The sequence below is a fragment of the Ictidomys tridecemlineatus genome, chromosome 2 (assembly GCF_052094955.1).
Source record: "Ictidomys tridecemlineatus isolate mIctTri1 chromosome 2, mIctTri1.hap1, whole genome shotgun sequence".
NCBI lineage: Eukaryota > Metazoa > Chordata > Mammalia > Rodentia > Sciuridae > Ictidomys > Ictidomys tridecemlineatus.
Window position 1 is genome coordinate 89,862,801 of NC_135478.1, and position 15,284 is coordinate 89,878,084.

At 36.7% G+C, this 15,284-nt stretch overlaps 1 protein-coding gene across 4 annotated transcripts in view; it reads left to right on the forward strand.

Moving 5' to 3' along the window:
• Naa25 (N-alpha-acetyltransferase 25, NatB auxiliary subunit) overlaps nt 1–15,284 on the forward strand; it is a 75,896-nt gene that overhangs the window by 19,176 nt on the left and 41,436 nt on the right. For 3 of the 4 annotated variants that reach the window (XM_013360461.4, XM_021729327.3, XM_040289447.2), the window contains exons 5-11: nt 759–833; nt 2,492–2,599; nt 3,337–3,415; nt 6,498–6,609; nt 7,150–7,239; nt 8,133–8,302; nt 10,908–11,020. In XM_013360461.4, coding sequence (XP_013215915.1) covers nt 759–833; nt 2,492–2,599; nt 3,337–3,415; nt 6,498–6,609; nt 7,150–7,239; nt 8,133–8,302; nt 10,908–11,020 — 747 coding nt within the window. The remainder of the gene's footprint in view (nt 1–758; nt 834–2,491; nt 2,600–3,336; nt 3,416–6,497; nt 6,610–7,149; nt 7,240–8,132; nt 8,303–10,907; nt 11,021–15,284) is intronic. The other variant, XM_013360462.4, reaches the window with a different exon arrangement.

The window sequence follows — 15,284 nt, forward strand, 5'->3', positions numbered from 1 at the left end:
ATGGCAGTGCTGGAAATTGAACCCAGGGCTTTGTGCATGCTAAACCTTTGGGACAGAGACTCAAATCTTTGTATCTTTGGCAGGGATAGTTTCTTCTGCCTTATGGGGCTCCATGTAATTTTGGAAGTAGACTGATGATTGGTGAAAGTTTAAAAGATATAAAGTAGCAACTATGATAATTAGCTGATGGAGTTCTTAGCTTCAATTACTAGTTGGCTAATTATGGACAGATTTTTCAGTTATTTCACTCTTTTGTGCTGTCCTTGCTTTGAAGTATTAGCATATTATACATTTCAGGGTGAAAGGATTAGCTCTTAAATAGTGATATATTGAAAGAATTTGAGTATTTTCTTAATAATTATTTTTTAAAGTTATACCATAGTGATTTTTTTCTGATTTTTAAGTTCAAATATACTATCTGGTGTTTTTTGCTTATTTGTTTTACTATAACTGGCTAATGTGGTGTCTTCAGTAAAGACTGCTTATTGATATACCTTTATAATTCAAATTTTGTGTTTGCTTGGTTGTTACTAGAACTACACTGAATTGCATTTGGTGAAATATCACTCATGATGTAAAAATTCACCTTTGTGATTACCTCTGTTGCTGTAGCCACCAGGTTACTAGGCACTTAAACCAACTAGGATTTTAATTATGTTGCAGTTCCTTTGGGAAACTTCTTGCCACATATCTAGGTTATTAATTGGTCTCCATATGATGTTTTCTGAATTAAGTATTTATGACTCTCTGTCTTTCAGGCTGGCATGGCTCTGTATAAGATTGTCCCCAAAAACCCTTACTACTTTTGGTCTGTGATGAGCTTAATTATGCAAGTGAGTATGGCATTCAGAATGGAATTGAGGTTTGTCTTTAAAATCATCATATTAATGTGTCTTCTGAATTTCTTGGGTAATGAATTGCAGTGAGTGTATCAAACAAGGACTTTACGTCTTGTCAGTTGACTTTTTTTTTTTTTTAACCCCAGTAGTGGGGATTGAACCCAGGGGTGTTCTATCACAGATCTACATCACCAGTACTTTCATTTTACTTTTTATTTAAAGACAGGGCCTTATTAAGTTCTGAAGGCTGGACTAATTGCAATCTTCCTACCTCAGCCTCACAGGTTTACAGACATGTGCCATTGTGCTGGCCTATCAGTTGACTTTTTAAGTTGGGGATATTTGGTATTCTTTTTGAGTTGGTATATTAGTTTATTTGTATGCAGCATGGTGTATTTCCTGAGGCTTTGATCCATTGCTGGGTTGTTTGATCAAGTTAACTGGAAGTGTTTGGTATTTTAATCTGATGTTTATTTTAAAGACAAAACTGTATGTTAGTGAGCAGAGCATTGAATTGGGTGGTCTTGCTTAAGCATTTCTCCTTTCTGAGCCTCAGTTTGCTCTTTTGCAGAATGGAGACAGTTATCTCCCAGAACTGCTGTAAGGATCAAAGTGAGATTTTTATGTAGGAAAGGATAGGGAGGAAGGAGGTAAAATGTGGTGATTAAGAACAGATGTTCTGGGGTCAGACATGTCTGCCTTCAGATACATGTGGCTTTTACCACATGAGCTTTTAGGGGAATGTTTTAACCTTAATTTCTTTATAATATTTACCTTGAAAAGTTGTTTGCAAGGGGTGAGTTCTGAGCAGAATCTCCAACAATGTTAAAATTACTAATGTGTTAATTTTAATTATCAATTTAAATTAACTAATTAATAATAAAGTGCAGGAATAAGAGGAATTGGCATTTCTCTTCTCAATATGTTAACATCTTTTTTTAATATTTACTTTTTGGTTCTATTAAAATCTGTTTTATTTTTATGTGGTGCTGAGGATTGAACCCAGTGCCTCATATATGTTAGGCGAGTGCTCTACCTCTGAGCCACAATGTTAACATCTTTTAAAAAAAAATATGTGAGGGGGCTTAAGAAAAAAAAAAGATATCCATAAAGCTTTCTTTTTCAAACACCTGACTATATCCTTGATCTTTACATATTTCTAGAGAAATGTATGAAAAACCTATTTAAAAGTTATGTCATATCATGGAAGTTCTGTATTTCAAGAATGCATGGGGTAGCGATTCTTTTTTTTTTTTTTTTTTTTTTGTTAGCTTTGGGAATTGAACCCAGTGGGGGTTCTACCTCTGAGTTACATCCTCTGCCCTTTTTATTTTTTATTTTGAGACACGTTCTCACTGAATTGCCTAGGCTGGTCTCAAACTTGGAATCCTCCTGCCTCAACTGATTGAGTAGCTGGAATTACAGGAGGGGTACACCACACCACACCTGGTAGGATGATGAATGTTTAGTAAAGAAATCTCTTGTAAAGCCAACTACTCTATAATGTATAACTTTGGCAGATTTAGATTAGGTCTAATGTATGACACAGTGGATTGATAAGTGTGTGCCAGAATCACAGTAATGGTCTTCATGATAATATTAAATAGTTCAAGCAGAGAATTAGAATTCAATATGTATCTTCCCTCTTCTAGTCTATATCAGCACAGGATGAAAACCTCTCAAAAACGATGTTTCTGCCCCTTGCTGAGAGAATGGTAGAAAAAATGGTGAAAGAGGACAAGATAGAAGCTGAGGCTGAAGTGAGTGTTTTAAGCCCAACTTTTGTACCACTATTTTGAATTGCAAAATTATGTACTGTTGTTTTGTTCCATCTGTATAGCTGGGTTTCCAGTCTTGTCATTTCTGTATATGTGAAGCTTTGGAAGTTCTCTGTTTAGGTTTAATGAACACTGAGCTGTCTCTAGCAAATATTGCAAGCTGAGATGTGTATGGATGGGGAAGACACTGTTGTCTGATTATTACTATCTTTCACAACACACTACGAAATCAGTCAGGGTCACTCCAGGAGAACTGGGCTAACACAAATTAATGACACAGACAGAAAAATACCTTTTTCTTTGGGTTCTGTGATTGCCCCTCTGACTCAGCTCCCACAAAGGAGGCAAGGCAGGAAAGAAAGAGGGGGCATGCCTCAAACCCAGGTTTTATTGGGGGAGGCTGTTCAAAAGAACATTACATTCATATTAGGCAGAGGGGTAATGATACAAGGGGCAGCCCGCTTGCATTAGGTAATGCCCACTCCCAAAGCTGTGCTCTTCTGCTGAGTGGAAATGGGGATCTACTTCCCTCCCTGTCAGGGAAACCAGTCTCCACATTTTCATCACTCAAAGCTAAGGGATACTCAGCTCCTGTGTGGCAGTTTCCGACGGCTTCATCTCATTAGAAGATAGTATCATTTTCTATTATTTTAAAAACTTTCGTATGACTCTTTTATTGAAAAGTTTCAATGATTACACTTCTTTATTTCTTCTACAAGGTTGAACTTTATTACATGATCCTGGAACGACTGGGAAAGTATCAGGAAGCCTTGGATGTCATTAGAGGGAAATTAGGAGGTAACTGTTATTAAAGTTTTCCTTTTTTTTTAAAATTTTTATTTTTAATTATAGACGGACACAATACATTTATTATTATGTGGTGCTGAGGATTGAACCCAGTGCCTCACATGTGAGAGGCAAGTGCTCCACCACTGAGCTATAATCCCAGGCTCCTGTTAAAGTTTTCTTAGAGTATTTTTTCCTGTTAAGACAGGAAAATTGTTAATTGAATCCTCTATATGAAGAAAGTCCTTCCTCATACAGAAACAAAGATATGAAGATACAAAAGAAAAATCATGTATGATTGTCACCTTGTTATATTTTGTACCAGGGATTAAACCCATGGGCACTTAACCACTGAGCTACATTCCCAGCTCTTTTTATTTTTTATTTTGAAACAAATTCTCACTGAGTGCTTAGGGCCTGCCTTGGTAATCTCTGAGATTGGTCTCCAATTTGTGATCCTCCTGCCTCAACCTCTCAATATGTTGGGATTACAGTCACGTGCCACCATGCCCAGCTAAACAACTGTCTTTTTTAGTTGTAGATGAACCCAATACCTTTATGTTATTTATTTTTATGTGGTTCTTAGGATTGAACCCAGCGCCTCATGCATGCAAAGCAAGCACTCCCACTGAGCTACAACCCTAGCCCTAAATTATTTTTTGTGGGGGGATTACCAGGGATTTAATTTAGGGGCACTTGACCACTGAGCTCAGCCCTATTTTGTATTTTATTTAGAAACAGGGTGTCACTGAGTTGCTTAGTGCCTCGCTTTTGCTGAGGCTGGCTTAGAACTCCCAATCCTCCTGCCTCAGCCTCCTGAGGTGCTTGGATATCAGGTGTGTGCACCTAAACTACTTTTTTTTTTTTTGGTGTGTGTGTGGTGCTGTGGATTGAACCCAGAGTCTTCTGCATGCGAGGCAAGCACTATGCCGGCTGAGCTATATCCCTGGCCCCTGAACTACTTCTTTTTAAAATTTATTTATTTATTTATTACATTTGAATCAGACGGGATATAATTATATCCCATCTAAACTACTTTTTAATTGAAAATAATTTTTGGATTCAGAAAATTCAAGGAGTGTGGAAGATATCCTAGATCTAAACACCTACCCCAAAGTCTCTTTCATTTACTAGTTCTTTATATCCTTCAAAAGGTACATGTTCCCCTCCATTTTATTTTTTGGTACTAGGGGTTAAACCCGGAGCCCCTTTACCACTAAGTTACATCCCCAGCCCTTTTTATTTTTTTATTTTGAGTTAGGGTCTCATCAAGTAGCTTAGAGCTTTGCTTAGTTGCAGAGGCTGGCTTGAAACTTGCTATCCTCCTGCCTCAGCCTCCTGAGTCGCTGGAATTACATGTGTGGGGGTTGTTTTGTTTTGTTTTTTAAATATTTTATTTACATTTTAGTTTTCGGCAGACACAACATCTTTGTATGTGGTGCTGAGGATCGAACCTGGGCGGCACGTATGCTAGGCAAGCGCGCTACTGCTTGAGCCACATCCCCAGCCCCTTGTTTTTGTTTTTTAATTAACATTTTTTCAATGGTTCATTCACAGTCAATGAGAATAACTAACTGTATATGAGTAGCCCCATATCTTTCATTAGGTGCATTCATAAAACGACTTTGTTTAATACAGGCATATGTATCCTTTAGTAGATTATATACAGTATTGAAACTGTAATGCTATTAAATTGTGTAGAATATAGAAATTATTATTTAAATTTTTAATATTTATTTTTTAGTTGTAGTTGGACACAGTACCTTTATTTTATTTATTTATTTTTATGTGGTGCTGAGGATCAAACGCAGGGCCTTGCATCTGCTAGGCAGTTGCTCTACCACTAATCACAATCCCAGCCCTATTGTTATTTTATTTTTTTAATATTTATTTTTTAGTTTTCGGCGGGTACAACATCTTTGTATGTGGTGCTGAGGATTGAACCCAGGCCGCACACATGCCAAGCCAGCGCGCTACCGCTTGAACCACATCCCCAGCCCCATTTTTTCTTTTTTTCCCAGAGTGGAAAGTAGAGGCTTTATTAAAGGACAGCAGAAAAGACTTCTCCCGGAGGAAGAAGGGGACCCAAGAGATGGAATCCCCCCATTGTTATTTTTATTGTAACTTATTCTCTAACTTTAGCATTCTTACAGATGGGTAAAATTCTACCATTCTGTTTTTATTTAGCTAGATTATAAATCTATGGATAATTAAATTTTAGATTCTGTAAAGGAAATTAATAATGTAATTATTATTATCCTAATTTGCTAAACTATCCTCAAAGGACAAGGCAAATCTTATCTTGTCAGTACTCTAGTCCCATTTTTTTTCCTGTTCCTAATTGTTGGGAAAAACTCAATCACTTCTCATTTTTGTCTTCCATTTCACTTTGCTTATCCTATCAGCCCAACCCTCCTTAATGTTTTAGGACTATACAGATTGAATAAATTTACCAGTCTTTAGATACTATTGTTTTTTGTTTGTTTGTTTTGAGTAACCGGGATTGAACTCAGGGGCACTCAACCACTGAGCCACATCCTAGCCCTATTTTGTATTTTATTTAGAGTCAGGATCTCACTAAGTTGCTTAGCGCCTCGTTATTGCTGAGCCTGGCTTTGAACTCGCTCTCCTCTAGTCTCAGCCTTCTGAGCTGCTGGGATTATAGGCATGCGCAACCATGCCCATTAGTATTGAGTTTTATAAGCCTGTCCCACATACTCAATCCTCAGCCCAATATATTGTGGATCCTTGTGTTTTACTGAGAAAGTTATAAAAATTTAGGGTCAGAAATATTCTTTTTCCTGCATATGCTATCGTGCATGCTTATAAGGCTGGGTCAGGAAGATTTTGAAGTTGAAGCCATCTTGGGTAACATTGAGACTCTGTCTGAAAATAACAATAACAAAAATTACGTAATGTATTTTTTTCTCTTTAGCAAAATAACTATTATAAATTAGTAATTTATAGCTAATAGTGGTAATATTTTCTTAGAGTGTGAATGAAAAAATGTGACATTTTTCTTGTGATTTGACTTTATTCTGGTTGTAAGTAGAAATGAAAGCAGTTCACCAACTTTTATAACTTTTAATTGCAGAGAAGCTGACGAGTGAGATTCAGAGTCGGGAAAATAAATGCATGGCTATGTATAAGAAGCTCAGCAGGTGGCCAGAGTGTAATGCCCTTTCCAGGCGCCTCTTACTAAAAAAGTGAGTAGATGCTGCTTTTTGTGCTATGAGACTGCAGTGAGGCTTTAAGACCTCACTGTAGACACATTTTATTTGTGTATTTTGAGATTGCTGGGCATAGAATATTCTTGTAGTTATGTTCTGGATGTGTTTTCAATGAGCCTTCATCTTTTAGTAAAGAGAGATAATGGTACTTTTACCACCGTGATGCTAAATATTAGTTGAGTCTTGAGAATGAATGTTGAAAATTATTATTTGTCAAATTCAGTAAAGCTTAAAATAAGGCTTCCTTCCTACCTATGGCACCTCCAGTTTGATATTGCTATGTGGGGAGTTTTCTAGACATGGTCATTTTATTGAAGTACAGAGTAGTCTGTTTCAAGTTTTTACTTTGAAAGTGACACTGGAGTGCTGCCCTTTTAGGGCTGCAGAGGGAGGGGTGGATTATTCTTGCCACATCCGAATCTAAAACTTAGAAAATTAAGTTAACATCATGGTTCCTAAGGCAGATTTGTCACAACTTGGGTTTAATCCTGTGTGCATCATTCAATCTGATTTTAGCTCAGATGACTGGCAGTTCTATCTGACTTATTTCGATTCTGTCTTTCGACTGATTGAAGAGGCCTGGACTCCTCCTGCTGAAGGTGAACAGTAAGTCATCTTTTTTTCCTGAATTATAGTGGCTTTTTTTTTTTTTTTGGTACTGGGGATTGAACCCAGGGGCACCTAACCACTGAGCTACATCCAAATCCCTGACTCTTTCCCTTTTTTAACCCTTAATTTAGAAATAGGTTCTTGTTGTGTTGCTTAGAGCTTCCTCTCTCAGTTGCTGAGTCTGGCTTTGAAATTACAATCGTCCTGCCTCAGCCTCCTGAGTTGATAGTATTACAGGTGTGTGCCACCACGCCCAGCTATAGTGTCATTATTATTATTATTTTTTAAAGAGAGAGAGAGAACTTTTTAATATTTATTTTTTTTTTAGTTTTTGGCAGACACAACATCTTTCTTTGTTTGTGGTGCTGAGGCCCGAACCCAGGCCACACACATGCCAGGCCCAATAGTGTCACTTTTTAATATGTGGTAGCTTAAGAATTTCATTGTCAGTCATTTTAACTCTCCTTTTCTGTCTTATAATATATTCCTTTGAAAGTAAGAATATCCCCCCCCCCCCGCTTTTTTTTGTGTGTGTGCATGTGTGTGCTGGGTATTCAGGGGCACTTGACCACTCAGCCACATCCCCAGCCCTATTTTATTTTGTATTTAGAGACAGAGTCTCACTGAGTTGCTTAGCACCTTGGTAATTTGCTAAGGCTGGCTTTGAACTCAGGATCATCCTCCTGCCTTAGCTTCCCAAGGTTACTGGGAATCAGATTTACTGGGATTACAGGTGTGTGCTACCACACTAACCATTTTTATTGTTTTATAATTATCAAGGTGTTGTTTCTTGTTGGAAAATTTTTTCTTAATAATTTAATTTGACTTTTAACTTGGGGAAGGATAGTAGAGACAATAACATCTTTTTTCATGTGTTTATTTATATCTAGCTCTTTAGAAGGAGAAGTACATTATTCTGCAGAAGAGGCTGTGAAGTTTATAGAAGATCGGATAACAGAAGAATCTAAAAGTTCTCGCCATCTCCGGGGACCACATCTAGCTAAATTGGAGCTGATCAGGCGCTTACGAAGTCAAGGTTGTAATGATGAATATAAACTAGGTAAGAAAATATGATATTTGGGAAAACTGGAGAAGATACAGGGATACCCTTAGTACTAGAGTACAGTATTCATTATCTGAGGCTTATATTGAGAAAGTCATGTTGAGGAAGGAAACATCTTTATTATCTGAGAATATTTACTAATGAATGAATCATAAAATTATTTCTCTGTTACTCATTCAATTTGGCCTAATGTTTTCATTTTTTCCTGTTCCATCAGAGCTGTTGCTAACACAGTAAAGTTAAATCAGTTCCAATAAAAATTTCCAGGTTTGTGAGAGTTTTAGGATTTCGTGAAGTAGATGAAAAGTTGTCTTAAATCTGTTCCAAGCACTCACAAAACTAATGACAAAGGACTACTGGACAGAATGAGAGCAGTTAGCAGCTAAAGAGAAATTTTAAATTTCTTCTTTTTTTTTTTTTTTTTAAGTTTAAATTTATAAAGGGAGCAAAGATTGATACCAATAGTAAAGCATTAAGAGAAGCCTTTAGGGAATTTGATGAAGCCCTTAAATGTTTTATAAATTAGTTTCTTAGCATCTCATCGAATCAGAAATGTAAGATGTTATATTGTGCTAGTTCATGATTTTGTTGACCCCCTTGCCAAAAGCAGCTACTTCTCATACTGAAAATTACCTTACAGTTTTAATAATACCTGATTTTTGCTAATTTTTAATTTTTTTTTTTTTTTTTTTTTTGGTGGTGCTGGGGATTGAACTCAGGGCCTTTGTATGCTAGGCAAGCACTCTACCAACTGAGCTATATTCCCAGCCTAACTTTTGCTAAATTTAAGATAATGAACTCTCCATTGTTCAGCTTCAGTTTATATGTGTGTGTGTGTGTGTGTGTGTGTGTGTGTGTGTGTATTGTAGATGTACACCATATCTCTTTGTTATTAATGAATTAATTTATTTGTTTACATATGGTGCTAAGGATCAAGCCCTGTGCCTCACACATGCTAGGTAAACTCTCTACTGCCAAACTACAACCCCAGCCCTCAGCTTTTTTTTTTTTTTTTAAAGTTATACACAGACACAATATCTTTATTTTTATGTGGTGCTGAGGTTTGAACCCAGGACCCCACACGTGCAAGGCAAGCACTCTGCCACTGAGCCACAATCGCAGTACCCCTCAGCTTCGTTTTTAAGGAGAAAGCTCTGATGAAACTATTTTTCCCCATTTATTGATATCAAAGCTTTGTCCTTGTTAAAAGTTAATTAAAGGCTAGGGTTATGGCTCAGAAGTAGAGCACTCGCCTAGCATGTGTGAGGCACTGGGTTCGATCCTCAGCACCACATGAAAGCAAAATAAAGATACTGTGTCCACCTATAATTAAAAAATAAATATTAAAAAAAAAACAACAACAAAAAAGTTAAGAGGTTTTTTTGGGGAGCCCAGTTGTTCTGATATAATGAGCACCTCCAATATTTGAAATCTGTTCTAGAACATCTCTGTCCTTTTTAATTATTCGATGTCCTTGGCAGAACTTTCTAAAATTAACTGTGTACTTTTCTAGCATTCCTGTTGTAGCTTATTCATAGCCAGTTTTCAATTCCGTGCTGATTTCTCTTTCTTCCTCTTTTTTCCTTTTTCTTTTTTTGCAGTGGGGATCAAACCCAGTACCTTCCACATGCTAGGCAAATGCCTTACATGAGCTTCCTCCTCAGCTTTGGCTTTTCTCTTTGGGTTTACTTCAGTAACTTCAGTCTGCTACTTCCAGATCTGCAAATGAAAGTGCCCATATTTTCTTTGCAAAGCTGAATTTAAAAGTGTCTGAATCTGCCTTGAATACCTGCTTTATCTAGCCCTGGGTCTTATCAGCCCCTATCTTGCAAATGTGAATTTGTCTAGTAGGCATGAATTTTTTTTGCCAGACCAGTGAATGATTCTTAGTTTCTTTTGAGTCACAGAGTTCTTTGAAAATCTGGTTAAAGCATGGGTATTTCTTAACAAAGAATAGGAAAAGGAATTTAGACATACAATCTTACAGAAACCTTTTATTAAAAATCCTTGTTTCGGGTTTGGCGTTGTGGCTCAGTGGTAGAGCACTTGCCTAGCATCAGTGAGGCACTGGATTTGATTCTCAGCACCACATAAAAATAAATAAATAAAGCTCCATTGACAACTAAAAAATATATTTTTTTAAAAAATTCTTGTTTCTTAAATCTTATGTCAGTTTGGGAACATTTTATTTTTCTATTTTTATTTTACTTTGCTTTTAATTGGAAGGAAATTAAAATGAACTGGTAGTTCTCTTAAATTCAGGTTTAAATTTTCTAACTGTTGGAGAGAAGCTATGTTTTTAACGTTTGCATATAATCTTATGTTTTTGTTTGGGTTTTAATGTAAATCTTTTTGCTATGTAAATTTTAACTGAATAAGATAGCTTCATATTTCCTAGGTACAATAATAGGGAAGCTGAAAATTTAAATGTAAGAGTGAACTTTAAACCAATATGCATCCAGCCCTCTGTTATTTTCATTCCTTGTCATTCAAGCATTAAGCAACACTTTAATTGAAATATTTCCAAATTAAACCTCTCACTTAAATTAGGAATTGCTTCAGTTAGAAATAATATAATAATGTCCCCCCTCCCTGCCCTTAGGTGATCCAGAAGAATTAATGTTCCAGTATTTTAAAAAGTTTGGGGATAAACCGTGTTGTTTTACAGACCTGAAGGTGTTTGTTGACCTCTTGCCTGCTACACAGGGTACAAAAGTAAGTATGTGTCAGAATTCAGTTAAGTGCCTCTATTTATCTAAAAGTAGATAACTATTTGGGTTTCCTTCCTGTAATGTGTGGGACTGATGAATATGAGAACTATAACTGCCCTGGCAAGGTAAGTACTCCACGTGCTATCACATTGAAAGCTCAATTTCTCTCTCTCTCTTTTTTTTTTTTAAACCTGGTACTGGGGATTGAATCCAGGAGTACTTTACCACTGAGCTTCATCTGCATACCTGTTTCTATTATTTTGGGACCCAGTGTTGCTACGTTGCCCAGGCTGGTCTTGAATTTGCCTCCTGCTTCAGCCTTTGGAGTAGCTGGCCTGAAGACTTGATTTCTTGTCAAACTAAGCCCTTGTGGGAATAAAGCTGGGGCAAATGACTGGATTCTTCTTTTTAAAAATATAATTTTATTTTGAGATAATTGTAAATTTACATGGATTTGAGGAAATAACAGAAAGATCCCATATAGCTTCATTCATTTTGCCCCAGTGGCAACATATTACATAACTATAGTGTAATATAATTAGGAAATTGACATTGATATAATCTATTGAGCTTTCTTAGATTTTTACTGGTTTTATAGGCATTTATTTGTGTGTATATATTTGCATAATAGGAGTGATTTATCGAGTGCCAAGCCCAGCTTCGCTTGTGATCCTCCTGCCTCTGCTTACTGAGTCACTTGGATTATATTCAGACCTACACTTCCTCTTTTAATCCATAGGCACCTACCTGTACCTTTTCTTTCCTTCTCTATCTCTAGGCAACTACTAATAAATTTTCTGTCTATAATTTTGTCATTTTAAGAATGGTATATAAATGGAATCATGCTATGTGTAACCCTTTGAGTGGCTTTTTTCCCTTAGCATTATTCTGTCGAGAATCATCCTCATTATTACGTGATTCAGTGGTTCATAGCTTTTTGTTGCTGAATAGTATTGCATGGTATGAATGCACCACAACTTCCTTAACTAATGAGCTGTTGAAAGTATTTTTAGATACTAGCTATAATAAATAATACTGCTATGAACATTTGTGTACAGGCTTTTTGTGTGAACACAAATCTTCGTTTCTATTGGAAAAATTACCCAGACATGCAGTTGCTGGATTTTAGGGTAGCTGCCTGTTTAGTTTTTCCTGAAATGGTTGAACTGGTTTTTCCTTCCTTCCTTCCTTCCTTTCTTCTTCCCTCCCTCCCTCCCTCCCTCCCTTCCTCCCTTCCTCCCTCCTTCCCTCCTTCCTTCCTTCCTCCCTCCCTCCCTCCTTCCCTCCCTTCCTTCGCTGGAGATTGAACCCAGAGACTTGTGCATGTGACAACTGAGCTACATCCCCAGCCATAAGCTGTTTTTCATTTTAAATTCTCACTAACAAGTGAATGATTTAGTTTTCTCTGCATTCTTACCAGCATTTTGTGTTGTCACTGATTTAGTCATTGTGGTAGGTGTAAAAGGGCTGGAATATATTGCTCAGTGGTAGAGTGCTTACCTAGTATGTCTGGGTTTACCTCTAGCACCTCCAAAAAAAAGGGGGAAAAGAAAACAATAGGTGTATAATGATTGTTCCTGTATTTATTTACCATCTAACTCTCTTCAGTGAAATGTCTTTTGCCCATTTTCTAATTTATTTGATATTTTCTTTTCACTCATGAGTTTTAAGAGTTCTTTTTACTTTCAAGTTCGTCATTGTAGATGAAATATTTTTTCCCATTCTGTAGGTTATCAGTTTATTCTCTTAACAAAGTCCTTTCCAACACAAAAATTTTTAATTTTTATGAAATGCAGTGGGCTCTTCTTTTAATGTCTTGTCTCTGACATGCTAAAAAGTGCCATAGTTAATCACTGATTATTTTAAACCTTGATTTATTCTGCTGAAGCAGTCTGAAACTGAAGTGTCAGGGACTTTTTTTTAAACTTTATTTTAGAATGATTTTAGTTTTATAGAAATGCTGCAAAAATAGTACAGAGTAATTGAATACTCAGCTTCCTCTAAAGCTGGTGAATATTTTAATAAGTTAATACTTTAAATAATTATATTTGCCACAATTTAGAAACTGATGTTGTTATATTACTGTTAAGTAGCCTCTAGATTCACTAAGGAAGGCATTATTCCAATAATGCTCTTTTTCTGTTCCAGCATTTGATGCAGGACACTACATTATATTTAGTTGTCATGCCTTGAGCGTTTGGCGATACTCGAGGGTGAAATCAGGGCTTATGCATGTATTGAGTTTTTTATGTGAATGAACCAAGGTAAAGCAGTTCTATATATGGTGGAGGGCCTGTGTGTTTTGTACTCATACACAGCAATGTGTTTTGGGACAAATTGCCCACTCATTGATGGGAACTTTATATCTTGTTCCACATTTAAGAATTTTAGTGCTTAGCCTGAAGTATCCTGGGGAGTTGGAGTACTGTACCCACTGAAGAATTATGTACCTGAGGTGGAACAGAGTACCATGCAACGAAATAATAGCATATATAAAGAAAGCCAGTGACTTCTGTCTATTTTGCTCAAAAATAATTCAGCGAAGGTAGTATCAAAGGTTAGAAGTCTTCCTGTCATAGGGCCACCACCATCTGTTCTCCCAGAAAATCTTCCATTGTCTCTATGGGGAATGAATGATATTATACATCAGGAGCATAAGTCTAGAGATGACTAGAGTATTTTTTTGTGACCCTATCTTGAGTCCATCAGGGCTCTGTAGGTGAAACATCTTAGGCAGATGGAGTAGAGTAGTGTTATTCCCTAACTGGCAAGGAGTCCCAGTGGGTCTCTCCATGGGGCTCTTACGTGGCTGTCACCATTTATGTTTGTTTAGTAGAGCAGTTCTTGGGATACTGTGCTTAAAGGGCTCACACCAAGCGCAGGAATTTCTGGATGAATTATAATACATCCAAACTAGAGGGTTCTGGGTTGTAGGAGGATTTGAAAGCCCCTGAGAAAGAAAAATGATTGCCTGGAAAAGAAGTTTGATCTGGTGATGACAGAGTAGTAGATCTATTCACAGACTTACAAGTTATCTCGTAGAAGAGAGAAGAAAACAGGGAATTCAGAGTTTGGCTCAGTGAGAAAATGATATTTTTAGTATCATTTAAAAGTACAGTATGTGAGTTTTGTGTTTCTGGAAGGATTTAAGCAGAATCTAATTAACCATGTAGAATGGATTCATTGAGTGCTTTGTTCAAAAAATCTTAGATCATCTCATGTGACCCCCGTATGGTAAGATTTATCTACTCACAGGAATCCTGCTGGAATACTAGCAGTGATAAGGATGGTCATTGTTCTGAGTCTAAGGATTTAAGCTGTTTCAATCTTATTTTGTAATCTTATTCTGTATGAATTTTAATTTTGCTGTCACAGCTTTTTAACTTTTTAGCAGGATGATTTCAGTAGCTAAAAATTCTGTCACTCAGCAAGTATGTTTGTTGGAGAATTTCAAACTACCCAATAGTATTCAAGCTGAGAACTGCTGTTGGAATGGATTGTGAACCAGGTCTTTCAAGTATGACTAGCCAGAAAGAATGAACCATCAAATCTAGTAATTCTGAAGTGGCTTATGCAGGAAGATATTTTAATATTTTGTTTTCTTTGCCTTGATGTTTTAGAATCAAACAGAATTACTCTAGTTTTTAAAGAGTTTTTTGCACAGCAAAATATTTATAGACTAGGGCCTGGGGCTGTAGCTCAGTGGTAGAGCCCCTGCCTCGCATGTGTGAGGCACTGGGTTCGATCTTCAGCACCACATAAAAATAAATAAAGATATTGTCTTCAAGTATAACTAAAAGAATATTTTTTAAAAATTTATAGACTAAAAATGTGCATATTTATTTTATAATAAAATCTGAAAGACTCACTAAGGAAGGCATTAAGAAATAAACATACAGTAGCATGCGCCTGTAATCCCAGCTGTTCTGGAGGCTGAGACAGGAGAATTTCGAGTTCAAAGCCAGCCTCAGCAGTGGCGAGGCCCTCAGCAACTCAATGACACGCTGTCTCTAAGTAAAATATAAAATACAAAATAAGGCTGGGGATGTGGCTCAATGGTCAAGTGCCCCTGTGTTCAATCTCTAATACCAAACAAAGAACATAACTAAGGCTTGGGTTTTAGCTCAGTGTTAGAGTGCTTGCCTCACATGTGTAACACTGGGTTCAATTCTTAGCACCTCATAGAAATAAATGAGTAAAATAAGATCCATCAACAACTGTATACATATATATAAATAAAAGCATGGATCATTTTTTTTTTAAAGAAT